The 16,727-nt window shown below is 43.8% G+C and overlaps 1 protein-coding gene across 11 annotated transcripts in view; it reads left to right on the plus strand.

Moving 5' to 3' along the window:
• Positions 1-3,106: 3,106 nt before the first annotated feature.
• dgkaa (diacylglycerol kinase, alpha a) overlaps positions 3,107-16,727 on the plus strand; it is a 42,521-nt gene continuing 28,900 nt past the window's right edge. Inside the window, exons 1-2 of one of the 11 annotated variants that reach the window (XM_061839289.1) lie at positions 12,310-12,720; positions 12,791-12,880. Coding sequence is in view for 6 of the 11 variants with exons in the window: in XM_061839223.1 (XP_061695207.1) it covers positions 12,812-12,914 (103 nt within the window). In the remaining 5 variants the exon portion in view is untranslated. Of the gene's footprint in view, positions 4,026-12,309; positions 12,915-16,727 lie in introns of those variants that run through there. The other 10 variants (XM_061839241.1, XM_061839296.1, XM_061839251.1 and 7 more) reach the window with 10 other exon arrangements.

The following is a 16,727-nucleotide window of genomic DNA, read 5'->3' on the forward strand; positions in this document are numbered from 1 at the left end:
CAAATAAGTGTTTGAACACCTGAGAAAACCAATGTTCATATTTGGTACAATAGCCTTTGTTTGCAATTACAGTGGTCAAACGTTTCCTGTTCACCAGGTTGGCAAACACTGCAGGAGGGATTTTGGCCCACTCCTCCACACAGATCTTGTCTAGATCAGACAAGTTTCTGGGCTGTTGCTGAGAAACACGGAGTTTCAGCTCCCTTGAAACACCCAGCCACGACCCATCTTCGATGCTCTGACTGAGGGAAAGAGGTTGTTCCCCAAAATCTCACAATACATGGCCGCGGTCATCCTCTCCTTAATACACTGCAGTCGTCCTGTCCCATGTGCAGAAAAACACCCCAAAGCATTATGCTACCACCCCCATGCTTCACAGTAGGGATGGTGTTCTTGGGATGGGACTCATCATTCGTCTTCCTCCAAACACGGTTTGTGGAAATATGACCATAAAGTTACATTTTGGTCTCATCTCACCACAAAACCTTCTTCCATTGACTCCTCTGTATCATCCTAATGGTCACTGGCAAACTTAAGACGGGCCTTGACATGTGCTGGTTTAAGTGGGGGAACCTTCCGTGCCATGCATGATTTCAAACCATGACCTCTTAGCGTATTACCAACAGTCACCTTGGAAACGGTGGTCCAGCTCTTTTCAGGTCATTGACCAAGTCCTGTCGTGTAGTCCTGGGCTGATTCTTCACCTTTCTAAGGATCATTCAGACCCCACGAGGTGACATCTTCCATGGGGCTCCACTCCGATTGAGGTTGATCGTCATGTTTAGCTTCTTCCATTTTCTAATGATTGCTCCAACAGTGGACCTTTTTTTTAACCAAGCTGCTTGGAAATTTCTCCATAGCCCTTTCCAGCCGTGTGGAGTTGTACAATTTTCTCTCTGGTATCTTTGGACAGCTCTTTGGTCTTGGCCGTGTCACATGTTTGAGTCTTACTGATATTATGGGATGGACAGATGTCTTTATGCAGCTAACAACCTCACACAGGCGCATCTGATTCAGGATAATACATGGAGTGGAGGTGGACTTTTAAAGGTGGACTAACAGGTCTTTGAGGCTCAGAATTCTCGCTGATATGTGTTCAAATACTTATTTGCAGCTCTATCCCACAAATAAATTGTTAAAAAATCCTACATTGTGATTTCTGGGTTTTTCTTTTTAGATTATCTCTCTCACAGTGGACATGCACCTACCATGAAAATTTCAGCCCCCTCCATGATTTCTAAGTCGGAGAACTTGCAATATAGCAGGGTGTTCAAATACTTTTTCTTCACTGTAATAGGTTAGAATAAAAAAAAACTGAAAATAGTCTTAATTTGTAGTCTTAGGAGGTGATATTTAGAGAAACCAAAATTATCTTAGGTGAAGTTATATTATTACATAGGAACCCGTGTTCAAATACTTATTTTCTTCACTGTAACCAGTTAATTTTCCTTCTCCTTTGGGAGCAACAAACTAAACCAAATGTGTCCTGTCCCTGCAGCTCAGACCCGGACAATCATCAGGATGAATTTTTGGACCGTTCCTCCTCACAAAAAGTGTCGCACTTCTGCAAAATGAAGTCAACGGCTCTCAATATGACAGGAATAAAAATCCCGTTTATTTCAGACATATTATTGGCCACTGCGAATTGATGTTGACATCACAAATAACTACATTCCTACCTCTGCCATTGTTCATGGCTACAGTAGATGGCCATCAACACTAAGCAAACTCTTTCATTGTTGTTACCTTTTACTATGAACACTGGCTAGGTTTGATTTGAGAATATGAAAAGCTTTTTAGGTCAAGCAGCATCCCAGAACCGATATGTAGTAGGCCTAATTTAGGTTGCACGGTTCAGTGTACAGCCGGGGGTGTCGAACAGTGCGGGAAAATGGGTACAAGTGCTCTCTCCAAATTGATCACTAATGTCTGGAAGGGAATGATCTGATCAGCGCACCCCCCGCGATTGACATTGACAAAATTTTGGTCGGGTGATTATACCCCCTGTGTTACGGCATAACGTGTGCAATTTTTCTGTTTTAGCTGCGCTGTCGTCGTCAGAAGCCATGAGGGAGCGCTCTGGGCCCAGGGCACTTTCATACTTTATGTAGAGAGCTCAAATCAGAGCAGTGACGATCACGAAACACAGTTCATCCGGGTCAAGTCAAAGGAAAGTTTGAAGCACTAAACCGTCACGAGCTCCCAGTCTTGTCTCCCGACCCGACTGACTGTGTGCTTTTGTGCGACACCCACATGTTTTCCATGGCTATTATCCCTCTCTAGCTAGCTTCATCCTCATTGTGCCGCCTATAATCCATCTCCATTGTGGCCACTGGAATGTGACATTCTGCTTCCCAAACACTGCAGCTCTATTCTTGTCAACGCACCTCATTACGGGATGTCGTCGCTGTGGCTACAAGCTCAAAATATGCAGTTAAAAAAAAAAATTGCGATGTCGACGTGCAGAACTATTCAATTCTTTCTCTTGCTCTCATCAGCTTCTTAAATAGTTGATTCATGACCTCATTATGACGCGTTGCCAATTTTTTACATCTAGGCATCATACATTTTTACATTATTACTGTATTCATTGTAGCAGCTCATCACGGCGTTATTTGCATTAGTCTTGTCGATAACTTCTTCCCACTTCCATCCATGAGGACTTTGTATCATTTGTACAGTTTTCATCGTATCAGGATTACCACAATGCTGGTTCTCTTCCAGTGTTCAATGACTCGCCATTTGTCTATTTTTTTAATGTTCTAAATGTATAATTTGTCATAGAGGCTGTTTGTTGTCATACTAGAGTGCCTCTAACTATCGGACACAGGCAGTGTTCTTTGTGTGTTCTAAAATAGCCAATAAAGATGATTCTGAATCAGATAACTCTTAAAAAAAAAAAAAAAAAAGAACCACTAAACCGTAACATTTATTTTCGTTTAATCTAAACTTAGTTTTTACAATTTTGGTAACATTTTAGATCACTTTGTGCTCGGTTCCTATCAGATGTGTCTGATTTTGTATCCTTCTCATGAATGGAGATGCACCTTTTTTTATTGAGAAAATATCTTTTTCAAAACTAAGACATTAAGCTTTTTTTTTTTTTAATCATGCAATTTTGTGGGCTGGTGGGGGGGGGGAGGTCGGGGAGCGTTTGTTGACATTGTTGAGCATTCTGATTTCATCTTGTTGGACTCAGCAGGTTGAAACCGTCCATTTAGTACTCGTCGCCATTAGGGTTGGAGGTGGCTGAAGTCCATCCCAAGACTTTTGGCCTCTTGCGTCACGTGACTGGTTACCGGCAGATCAATTCATTGCTCTTCCACTAGATGGCAGAAGGTAAACTTAACCTGTGCAAAGCTGATGTATGTCCACCTGTTGCCATTTTTACAACAGTTATTTATCAATTATTTTTTTCCCCCAGAAAACTTACGTCTGCAACATTTTTGGGAGAGGGGAGGGGCGTTGTGACTTGAGAATTTCCCAAGGTACCGTTTGTCCCTTTGGCCCAAGAAAGGTTCAACACACTGATTTACAATTTTCACCCCTGTGGTTCCGAAGCTCACCCCCCCTCCCCCCCTCATCCCCGCTTTAAAATTTTCCATCTTGGGGCTTACTTAATGATGAAAAGTGTGCACGATAGTTGATGTTTTTGTCAGCATTTTTAGGACATATGCACGGTAAATAAGTTCCAACCGGACCATGTCGTCATGTTCGGCTCCATTGGGCCAGTGTCGAGCATGCATGTGTGTGAAATGTCCTGAAATAAAGTTGCAACCTGACCTGACGTAGCATGCATGCACCCACCGGCTGTCTGTCTGTCTGTCTGTCTGTGATGCAGCTGGAAAGGGAGGGAGGGTGCAGTCAGGAGAATCCGAGGCGGCGCCTGCTTACTGGGCCACCCTCAGTCACTCTCAGCTCGGCACCGGTTCTGTGGCGGCGGTTTCCCTCTTCCTCCTCCTCCTCCTCCTCCTCCTCCCGGGAAAGTCAGCGGACACTTGGCGGCTCGGCAGCCCATTAGACAGGTACGGAACTCCCGTGCAACGGGGCCGGCCCGGCCCGGTCCGCTCGGTGCAAGTTGCAGCACCGCGCGCGCGGCTCCTTGCGGCACGTCAATGGGTGGCGAATTCTCTGCGTAAATGCAATTTCAGCAGCTCGTTATCACAGCGTGTTTCCTTCTTGCTTTGTAGTGTTATAATACGGTAATTAACACACTTGGCGGTGTTTGAATTCAAAGCGTGCGTGTTTAAGCTGTCTTTGCCAGTCATGTTCTCACCACTCTTGTAAAGTTACATGTGCCGCTCCGGACTATTTAGGGAGGATTCCGAGTCCTGCCTCTGCAGTTTTAGACACTATCTCTGGAGACTTCCGGGCTTGTTATTATTAGACTGTCTGGTTGTGTTTTATTGAAATATATCAAGTGGTTACTGCAGTGTGTACCGGGCGCCCTGCACATGTCTATTTATTTATTTTTTTTAATAATGACAAAAATAATGATTGTACAGTACAATACGGGAGCATGGTGCATGGGTGTTAAGCACATCTGGCTCACAGTTAAGTTTGGGGTTCAAATCTCATCTGTGGCCAGCCATTGTGGAGTTTCCATGTTTTTCCCCGTGATTGTGTTGGTTTTCGCCGGGTTCACGAGTTTCCCAAAATATGCGCTGGACTTTCGCTTGTGACTGTGGTGACCAGTCCAATGTGTTCCCCAAAATGAACAGTAGAAAAAAGATGGGTGGAGGGACAGTATAATATCCATACATTTATAGTTTGATGTACAAACCCCAATTCCAATGAAGTCGGGACGATATTTAAAATGTAAATAAAAACAGAATACAATGATTTGTAAATAATTTTCAAACTATATTCCATTGAAAACACTACAAATACTCTACCTATTGCAGTACTTATTATACTGTATTTATTGTTTGATATTTTTTATGATATTCACTGATTTTGTATTTGATACCTGAAACACATTCCCAAAAAGGAAGGGATGTCCCTGAAAAAGATGTTGCTTGGATGGCAGCACATGTTTCTCCAAAACCTGTATGTAGGTTTTGTAGGCTCAGCATTACTAGTGCCTTCACAGATGTGCAACTTACCCATGCTAAGGGGGCTAACACACCCCCATACCATAACAGATGCATTTTTTTTTTTAAACGTTGTACTGTTGACAGTCTGGCTAGTCCTTTTCCTTTTTGTCCTGGACGTCACAACGTCTAGGATTTATCAAAACAATCGCAAACATGGACACGTTAGACCGCAACACTTTTCCATTCATGTTAGAAAAGCTGGTGACGTTTCTAGGTCTTGTTGCTATATGGCTATTACTTTGCATTGTAGAGTTTTAACTTGTATTTATAGATGCAGAAGCACTCGACTGTGTTAACTAAAAATGACTTTCTGAAGTGGTCCTGAGCCGACATGACAACATTCTTTGCACAATGATGCCAGTCTTTAATGCAGTCCTGCCTGAGGGATCGAAGGTCATGGGCATTCAATGTTGGTGTTTACCTTTGCTATTTAAGTGCAGAGATTTCTCCAGATTCTCTGAATCTTTTGAGAATATTGGAACAGTACAAGATAAAATGTCAAAATTCCCTACAACTGTAGGTTGAGAAATGTTCTTCAACTGTTGGACTTTTTGCCCATGCAGTTTTTGACAAAATGGTGATCCTCGCCCTATAATTGCTTTTGAAGAGCTGAGCCTTATGACAATCACCTGTTTTCAATTAAACAGTTCACCAGTGTAATATTCCAAACAAATATTTTTTTGAGCACTGAAAAACTTGAAGCACTTTCCCCAGTCTTTTGTTGCCCCGGTCTCATATTTTTGGGGGAATGTGTTGTGGACAACAAATTCAAAATAACATAGAATATTTGCACAGAACAATAGCGTTTATCACTTTGAAACAAACAAAACGGAACTGCGACCTACCCAAAAGTTAAGCTCAAATCAGTGTTGCATTACAACCGGTCTGACTGAGTTTTTCCAAAAAAATTAGTTGAGGTCTTGGGTTTAAAAATGGCCTTCCTGTGTGGAATTGGGATGTCCTTCTTGCGCCTCTGTAGGTTTTCTCCAGGTACTCTGTTTTTCTCCCACATTCCACAACTTCACACAGGCAAGGCTGAATTTGAACCCGGATCCTCAGCACTGTGAGGCAGATGTCCTGGACAATCAACCACTGTATCTCCTCCCAAAACATCCACGTTAGCTTAATTTAGACTCTGAATTGTCTGTGGGTGTGACGGTTGTTGTCTATACAATATTTGCCCTTGGACTGGCTGGTAAGAAAGTCACAATGTACCCTGCCTCTTGCCCAACATCAGTTGGGATGGGTGCCAGCACACCTATGACCCTAGTGAGGATAAGCAGTTCAGAGAAAGGATGGATGGATGGTACAAAAGTTTATGTAATGGAGTAAAAGTACAACAACATTACTACCCACTTGTGCATAGTACCTAGTAGCTGGTTGGAGGTGTTTCGTCGACACAATGATTCCCAACCACCTTCTTCTTCTTCTTCTTCTTCTTCTTCTTTTCATTTTGGGTTGTCCTGTTAGGGGTCGCCACAGCCTGTCATCTTTTTCCATCAAAGATAATCTCGTGCACCTCCCTCTTTAACATCCACGGTCCTCATATCTTCCCTCACAACACCAATATACTCACTCTCTCGCCTCTGAACATGTCCAAACCATCAAAGTCTGCTCTCTCTAACTTTGTCTCCAAAACATCCAACTTTGGCTGTCCCTCTAATGAGCTCATTTCTAATCCTATCCAACCTGGTCACTCCGAGCGAGAACCTCAACATATTCATTTCTGCCACCTCCACTTCAGCTTCCTGTTGTTTCTTCAGTGCTACCGTCTCTAATCCGTACTTCATGGCCGGCCTCACCACTGTTTTGTAAACTTTGCCCTTCATCCTAGCGGAGACACTTCTGTCACATAGAACACCAGACACCTTTCGCCAGCTGTTCCAACCTGCTTGGACCCGTTTCTTCACTTCCTTCCCACACTCTCCATTGCTCAGTATTGTTGACCCCAATATTTGAAGTTGTCCATGCTCGCTATCTCTTTTCCCTGGAGCTTCACTCTTCCCCCACTGCCCCTATCATTCATGCACATATACTCTGTTTTACTTCAGATATTAGTTTATTCGATATGAAATACTGTTCATTACACCAAGCTAAAGAATTCACGCTATATAATTCTGCAACTACAACAAAAACACAAAATATCTTAATGTTTGAAGCGTTTTTTTAAGACCTTTTTCGTAAATAACATCAAAAGTGCGATATATTTTGGTCCTTGTCAAGGCAAGAAACCCTCTGAATTTTAATAATTTCCATCACAAAATTGCAGGAGTTGATTCTGGATTACAGATTAATGCAGGGTTCTAATCAGCACTCAAAATGAGTCAAAATGTTCAAGCAATCGTCGCAGTATTTGAAGTCATCCACGCTCTCTATCGCTTCTCCCTGGAGCTTCACTCTTCCTCCTGCGCCCCTCTCATTCACGCACATATATTCTGTTTTACTTCGGCTAATCTGCATTCCTCTCCTTTCCAGTGCATGTCTCCATCTTTCTAATTGTTCCTCTGCCTGCTCCCTGCTTTCACTGCAGATCACAATATCATCTGCGAACATCATGGTCCAAGGGGATTCCAGTCTAACCTCATCTGTCAGCCTATCCATTACCACAGCAAACAGGAAGGGGCTCAGAGCGAATCCCTGGTGCAGTCCCACCTCCACCTTCAATTCTTCTGACACACCTATGGCACACCTCACCGCTGTTCTGCTGCCCTCATACATGTCCAGCACAATTCTAACATATTTCTCCCCCACACCAGACTTGCGCATGCAGTACCACAGTTCCTCTCTTGGTACTCTGTCATAGGCTTTCTCGAGATGATGATTCCCAACCACCAATACAATATGCAATGCCCCCCCCCCCCCCCAGGAAATAATACATTCCGATGTCAAACTTTCACTATTATAAAATCTTCATTAATCGCACATGCCGCATTTTAAGTTACGTTCTTGACTGTCATATAATTATAAAAAGATATTCAACCCGGTCAGTAGTCCTAACCCTATTAACTCAAATGACAAATGTGGTTTGAATTGTAGCCCCCCCATAGCAAAAAAAAAAAAAACAGTTAAACATTGTTAATCATTGATGGGGATGTCTGATGTCATATCATTGGTAATTCATAATTGTGTATGTCGAACTTCTCGAAACTCCATCTCCTATTCAGCTTTCACTTCCTTCAACCGGGTTGAACAGTTGTAAAATCACACATATTGCGCAACGTTTTCAGGTTTTAACGAATATTCGTGCTAAAATATTTATCACGCATTTAAGCCTACACGATACAATGCGACAAGTTGTATCCACAAGTGTACGTGTGTGTGATTGACTGGAAGATGCGTATTCGTTTTTAAAAAAATTTATTTGTTAGGCTGCGGTGGTGCACATCTTCTCCTTGTAATACAAAGAGCTGTTTAATTGTCATCATTTTTGTTTTTGCATTCAGTGGTAGACATTGGTCATTACTCAACATAAAAACGGGAAAACAAGTACAGTGGTATTGTTCTGATTCATTTGTACCTTTTAAAACATATTCAGGCAAACCCAGAATTCTAACCACTAGAATAATGTTTCTGTTCCCTTCCTGTGGCATTGGAAACGTTGGGTTTTTTTTTTTTTAGCCCTTTTTTTATGTTTAGAGTACATTTTGGCTACATGGCTCCAATTTTGTGGGAATACTTTTAGAAAAGGAGGTGGGGATGGTGGACAACTGGTCAGCACATTGGCCTCACAGTTCTGCGAACCTGGGTTCAAATCCTGACCGATGGCGGTGAGTTCAGGGTGTACCCCGCCAGTCACCCGGAGAGAGCCGTGAGCTCAGCTCCAGCACGCCCGTAACACTACTGAGGACAAGCGGTCTGGAAAATGGATGGTTGAATGACCGAGTTTGGGAAAGCCCCTTTTCAGTTCCGCGTGGAAAGTCCAGATAAAGTTGCTTGGATGAGTTTGGTGCAGCGGAACGAGCTACTCAAAGCCCTTTGGCCAATAGGCAACATGGACCCAAATTCCCACAGACACGCTGCAGCACCTTCAACGTCCCACGAGAGTGCTGAAGCCGAAAAGGGAGCAAGCACCGCATGGCTTTCCGCTGCCCACTCCCTGAAGGTGGCCTGTCCCGATACTTTTGTCAACTTTGTGTTGAGTGTTTAACTTCCGCTGACGAGCTCAGGTTACATTTCACTTCCTGCGGGCAGCACTTCGATCCGTGGGCGGGCAAAGCGAGACTCCCTGATACGCGCGCGCACTCCCACCGGAAAAGCAAAGTAGCTTTTATGACATGTCTGAACGGATTGTTGTTGTCATTCCCCCCCCCCACCCCCACCCCACCCTCTTATTTCTAACGCGGAACCTCGCAGAAGACTGCCCTCACCAGAAGCTCTTACATAAGTCACACTGCAGTCTGAGTGATAGGCGGCCAATCTTTCCTCCTCTTCATTTTCCAAGAAATCTGTGATTCACAGCATTGTGACTCTTTCGCTGGCCTTGTGTTATTTAAATGGTGTTTACTTTTTTCTTTTCTCTTGCTCTCGTCAAATGTGGCCGTGCACAGTATGCTAGCTCTGAACAAACATGCTTTTTTTTTTTTTTTTTTTTTCTCATCTGCTAACTGGGCCTTGAAAGGTCCGCATCCACATAATGAGCTGCGCTGGAGTTAAAGGATCTTTGTACCCTGCAGTGTTTACATAATGGTCCGACCCACTTCATTTTACACCTACCACACGCACACACGCATTACATTAAAAGTGCATAATGAGCTTGTCTCACGTAATAATAATATTTATGTATGTTGCTTTGAAGAAAATATTAAAAGTGGGAATTGTATTGCACCAGATCAATTGTTTCATAGTTGAGTTTGTACACCAGTGCAATACAATCACAAAATGTAGTTTGGGGGCCTTAATTTCAACGAGTTGTTGAAACGTTTCGAATTCCGTTGATTAATCCTGCCTTGCAGCAAAATGGAGCGCATTATAATTTGGCTGCAGCCAACAGACCAACGAGTTGATGATCTGGAACAACATGATGTCTTTGTTAGAATTACTACAACAGGAAGCAAACACAGCTTCCTTAGTGCTTTTGAAAGGTTATTATTCTTCTTTTGAAAATGATTAGTTCATTGGGGCAGCACGGTGGATCAGCTGGTAAAGCGTTGGCCTCACAGTTCTGAGGACCCGGGTTCAATCCCGGCCCCGCCTGTGTGGAGTTTGCATGTTCTCCCCGTGACTGCGTGAGTTTTCTCCGGGCACTCCGGTTTCCTCCCACATCCCCAAAATATGCAACATTAATTGGACACTCTAAATTGCCCCGAGGTGTGATTGTGAGTGCGGCTGTTTGTCTCTCTGTGCCCTGCGATTGGCTGGCAACCAGTTCAGGGTGTACCCTTCCTCCTGCCCATGACAGCTGGGATAGGCTCCAGCAATCCCCACAACCTTGTGAGGATAAGTGGCAAAGAAAATGGAGGGATGGATGAATCATTGGTGGCACAACAACTGAGTGGTTAGCACATCTGGGCTTCAACATTCCTGTGTGGAGTCTGCATCTTTAGCCATTAATTGGGAATTGAAGACACTAAATTGTCCTTAATGGTCCCTAATGATTGGCTGGTGACCAATCCAGGGTGTTGCCTCCCTGGCTCTTGTCGGTTGCCGCTAGCCAGGATACAGTAAGTGCAAAAGAACATACTGTAGATGGATGTGCTGTACACCGAGTCCATTAGGCGAGTGTTCATTTTTTCCTATTGTTGAGTCAAATGGCCATCCCGATTATAATCCGCCATTAAGAAGAATGGCGATACCTTCAAGTGCAAACTAATAGCATTTCTTTTGTTTATAACCAGGGTGGCACAAGTGGTGTAGAGCCGCACGTGTGCATTAAAAACATTAAAAGCGCATCAGATTCGAAGTGTGTCACTGTATAATTGTGTACCGAGCATTTTGCAATTTCTGTATTTTTTTTTTCTTTTTTCGGAGAACGTTGTGCTGACGTTCGCAAACAACTCGCTCAGATAAATCTTTTGAGTGAACGTACTGAATGGAATCACTTCATTTAGCAATGAGTTCCTTTTTCACCTCAGTTGTGCTGAGCCTTCATCGTCTGCCTTATGAGAACCTTCCCTGCAAATGTCACATTATTGTTAGCTGTACATGATACTTTGCAAAAAAAAAAAACCTCGATGGTTTTACTTGGTTGTTGTGATCCGGCCATGTTCTCCCCGTGCCTACGTGGGTTTTCTCCAGGCACTCCAGTTTCCTCCCAGATCCCCAAAACACGCAACTTTGATTGGTCACTCTAAATTGCCCCTAGGTGTGATTGTGGGCGCGGCTGTTGTCAGTCAGGCTGAAATCCCGCCTCCAGCCCGATGACAGTTGGGATTGGCTCCATCGCAAAGGCGGCCCTTGTGAGGATAAGCGGAACGAAAGATGGAATGGTTGTTGTGGTATGAACGCGCCCAAAGTGTAGGCGTGTTTTAAATGACTGACTGCTTCTTGTGCGCTGGTGTTCAAGATAGAAGATAAAATGTCAAACAAGCAGAGGAAGTTGTGGTTAGCGGTCTGCACTGAGCGGGAAATGTCATCTTGGCTTTCTTCACATTTGCACTGTGGTATTCTCGTCCCGATTGAAGACAAAAATAAAAAAAAAGATACACGCTGTGCAGATTTGATCCCTTAAACCCAATTTTCATAGACAGCGCATCTTTGGTGGGGCGCAAACGCAGGATGATCGTGATTTTTGGGGTAAGCGCAAGGCTCTCTGCACGTGATTGCCAATTTGGGAGACCTCTCTGTGCCAAGCTGTGTTCTTGGAGGTGCACCTGGTCGGGTAATAATTTGGGGCCAGAAAGTCCATCTAAACTTATGCCTGGGGACAACACATCCCTAAAAACACCCACTGCTGGTTAGCCTGTTCACCCTGCAATCTGCCCTGGGCCACAAAATGACCAACTCTAACCTGGCTCTGACGTACAGTTGTCCATCCATCCATTTTCGACAATAATTTTACTCATTTGGGTTGAGGGTGAGCCGGAGCCTATTCCAGCTGTCTTGGGGCTGAGCGATGGGGTTCACCTTGGACTGGTGGTCCATACAGACCAGGGGTGCTCAATGCGTCGATCGATCGCGACGGCGTGCCAAGAAAAAAAAAAAGACATCAGCTGTATTTTTTTTTTTTTTTAACTGAAGCTCACCGCGCATGTGCAAACAACAACAGTACAGGAAAACACACTATCAGCGAGTTCCCCCTATTTTAAGCCCTCGCTTAACAAATCTTAAACATGAGTATAGATGCTTGAGTAAAGAAGACAAAAACGTATCACTTTCATTCAGAATGGGAGGCGGACAACTTTCTCACGATGTCATTTTTGAAGTGCGTTTGCCTCATCTGCCAGTGGAGCGAAATGTGGAACGGCATTTTTGAGCTGTTTATGAAAAATACGATACCGAAATTTCGCCGAAAAGCGAGCTGAGAATGAGAAAAGTGAACGAATTAAAATCCCAACTGGCCGGACAGCAGTCACTTTTCACACAATATAGTTCAACAGCGAAAGCCGCCAAAGAAGCATCGTTCCGGGTTCGTCACATCATCGTTAATACGAAGAAGTCCTTCCAAGATGGAGAGATGGTAAAAGAGGTTCGCTGACTCATTGTTCCATTCTTTTAAAAATAAGGCGGAAATATTATGTTCAATAAAATCTCTGCAGCTATAAAGGTGCTGTGAAGCCATGACTGATGCGTGGAAGGACATCGAAGATTGTGAGTGTTTCTCACTGCAGTTGGACGAATCCGCTGACGTGAGTGACAAAGCCCAGGTGTGCCTTTTCATTGGTACGATGTTTCGTGATCATCAACGTGAACCCAGATAGTTACAAAACATGTTTAAAGTTAATTATGGTGTGCAATATTGGCTCGTGCGGTTATGCAAGTCACACAAACATACATTTACACATAAACAATCCTCAATATACTTTAAAATAAATATGTTTTGCATTTTTGTAATGGGTAGATCTTTGTGACTTGGTCATTCTTAAAAAAAAAAAAAAAAAAAGTCACCTACCCCACCCCATGGATCGCGAGAGGCTGGCTGCTTGAAAAGTCGATCTTGGGGTAAAAAAGTCCAAGCACCCCTGATATAGGCAAACGACCATTCACAGTCATAGTTGCCCCAATGGATAATTTAGAATCATCAATGAACCCAACATACGTTATTGGAATGTGGGAGGATCCCGGAGAGCACGCAAACTCCACATGGGAGGCCTGAGCCGACATTCGGAACCTGAATCTGAAAAATAATCAAGCAAAAGTGTTGTTATGATCGGATGAAAAGTTATCGTAATATGATTGGACTGTGTGCAAAATGTGATGTGCAAATTTCCCAAACAAAAATGCTGCTTGCTGGGTCCACGAGTTTCTATTTTTCTATTCTTGCCAGCTGAGATGTCACAAAACTGGCACTTCAGACTGATGTGCTGATCCCTCAAAGGTTCACTCGCAAACAAAGGGCGCAGGACTTGGTTTCAAATATACTTGTTAACCAATTCATGAACTGACCTGAAATGTTTCTCTACTTTTGTGTATTGCGTTGCAAGAATAGGACTTTGGCTTTTGTGTTAAAAAAAAAAAAAAAAGTAACAAGGGAGTGTTCCCTCTGCCTCTGCGATGACTCACACAATCACATCTGCATGTTGAATACAGAGTGGAGCCACGAAAGGCCACATAAGGTTGGCGTGGGCGCAGGAGTAGGTGGAGCTACATGGGAAAGACTTCTTGCAGCCGGGCTCCCCCCTTCTTCTCTGAGCTGGTTGCTTTCCGTGATGCCTCCCCCCCCCCCTCCACCTCCTTCGCCTCCTACATGTTAGTCAGACACGCTCTCAGCTGCTAATGGAGGGAAACACGCTCCTTAGCAACCGAATGTGTCCTCCGTCTCTCCCGCCTCCGCTGCTATTTGCACATGCTCCAGTGAGGTGGATGGTGGAAAGTATCAAGCCTTTTTTTAATTCAAAAACAACAACAAAAAAAAGTCTTCGTACTCTGAAAGAACAAGTAGCATTTCTGGGTTGCACAGCAGCAGACTTCCTCGTCACGAGGTGGGGGCTTTTACGTCGGCCCGCGCAAACATTAGCGGTGTAGGAATAAAAAGTTCATCCCCGCGTGCACCTTCTTGTGGAAAGCTTCTTTTATGGCTGCTGCTGCTGACATTATGGCAAGGAAAACAAATGGTGGGGCATCGACTTCTTCAGGAAAACTGCAGGACAGTCATACTCGTACGTCAACTACAAATCATTCCTGACTGCTCGCCAACCTCCTAATCTCCTCTCCATTTTGTGGTTGGATAAGAAATTGTGCGTAATACCCAGCAGGTGCCCTGAGTTTGACCTTTTGTTGCGGTGGCATTTTCTGCAATGCATTCTTTTGATTGAAACCTCATGGCAGGTGTGTCAAACTCATTTTTAATGGAGGACGACATCGTACTTAGGGTTTCCCTCAGCGGGCCATTATGACATTATGAACACATATAATTGTTTGATTGCCTCATATTGTCACATACATCGCCTCGAGTGAGTAAACGCGATAAAGTGACAGAAAACTCATTTTGAAATCAGAAGCTAGAAAATAGTTATTTGTTCAAATATTTTTCAAATATATTTTGAAAGAGTCGGCACGGTGGCTCTGCTGGAAAGCGTTGGCCTCACAGTTCTGACGTCCCAAGTTCAATCCCGGACCCATCTGTGTGACGTTTGTATGTTCTCCCCATGCCTGCGTGGGTTTTCTCCGAGCACTCCGGTTTCCTCCCACATCCCAAAAACATGCAGCATTAACTGGATATTCTAAATTGCCCCAAGGTGTGACTGTGGGTGCGGCTGTTTGTCTTGATGTGCCCTGCGATTGCCTGGCAACTAATCCACGATGTACCTTGCCTTCTGCCCGTTGACAGCTGGGATAGGCTCCAGCCCTCCCTGCGACCCTTGTGAGGATAAGAGGCTAGGAAAATGGATGGATTTTAAAGGAAGTGATTGATAGCTGACTGTTTGTAACCAAAAAAAAAAATGCTATCTTGTTATTTTGGCAAAAAAAAACATGACGTGATACACATGATTTGCCTTCGTGGGTCACGTAAAATGTTCTAGTGGGCCGAATCTGGCCCTGGACCTCGAGTTTGACACCTGTGCTCTAAGGTCAAACGTAATCCATTGTGATTGGTCAACCTACGATTTGTTCGGAGAAAAGAAATGCCAATGGGAGCAGCACGGTGACCCAGTTGGTGAGGACTTTTGCCTCATAGTTCTGAGGTTCAGGGTTCCAGTCTTGGCTACGGCCTTTCTATGTGGATTGTGGAGTTTACATACGCTGCCCATCCTTGTGTGGGTTCTATCTGGACACTCGAGCTTCCGCTCACATTTTTAAAAAATTCATCTTGGCTTCATCGAAGACCTTCAATGTGATTGAGTGGCGGCCATTCCAAGTTGGAGCTCCCCACATGCCCAAGGTCAGCTGGAATAAGCCAACCAACTTACCCAGGACCCTTGTGAGGACAAGCGCTATGGAGTAGGGATGGGTGGAAAATGCCATCAGAAATGAACTTGGTCAAACAGAAGTAGCTGTCAGAGGGGCCTTTTTTGAACACTTGTATGACAAGACTGAGGTGGTTTTGAAAGGACATTGACAAGTCCATGTTTGACAGTTAAAGTACCATATTTTACGCATCATAAGGCGCACCTTCAATGAATGGCATATTTTAAAACTTTTTCCATATATAAGGCACACCGCATTATAAGGCCCACCTTCATCGAATGGCCTATTCTATTACGCTATGCATCCATTAGATGGAGCTGCACCAAAGGCTCAATTTTGATCCATATATAAGGCGCACCGTCGGCTTTTGAGAAAATTAAAGGCTTTTCGGTGCGCCCTGAGTGCGGAAAATACGGTACTCAATTGGAGCTCTAAATAGCTAAAATACGGGACGCTTAAATTCAAAGTAGAATGAAAAGAATCAAACCGTTTTTGTTGCCACTCCGTCTGCTGTGGCTGCCTTGGCCACGTGGGGGAGTATCATTAACACATCTGGATCTACATGTAGATGGTCGCAGGTCTTCAGTAAGCTTCAGTAATGTTAGTTTCGCAAGCCAGGGCAAAAAGAAATTTTCGTGAGGACGGAAAGTCAATCTTGTGTTTGTCTTGAACGATCGGTTAAAATTGGCCGGGATGGCTGCCACAATTGGGAAATCCGTTTTTAAAACAGGTGGCAGTCAATGAGCTAACAGCCACATGTCTTTCTCCGCTGTCATAAGGACGATGAGGTTTTTGAGTTTGATTATAAATACGTCTATGTGCATCCGTTTGAAAAGTAATTCACCATTTCTCATATGCATTGGAAAGAAAGATACTCCTCCCCATCTCCTGGATGCCTCAAACAGTTATTACTATTACGTCCACCATGACAGTCTTGTTCCTGTTGTCATTTTCTTATTAATCCGCAGTTTATTGACAGCATGTTCACATTTGGTATGCATACAAAGTAAACGTGAAAAAATTTGTCATCCTTGCATCAATTTGGATATATGTTCATGCAATGACTTTTCCAAAGACTGAAGGAAGTCATGTGCGTCTATTCAAATTTTTCCTCATTCAGGTCTTCAT

Source organism: Syngnathoides biaculeatus, chromosome 2 (assembly GCF_019802595.1).
Source record: "Syngnathoides biaculeatus isolate LvHL_M chromosome 2, ASM1980259v1, whole genome shotgun sequence".
NCBI lineage: Eukaryota > Metazoa > Chordata > Actinopteri > Syngnathiformes > Syngnathidae > Syngnathoides > Syngnathoides biaculeatus.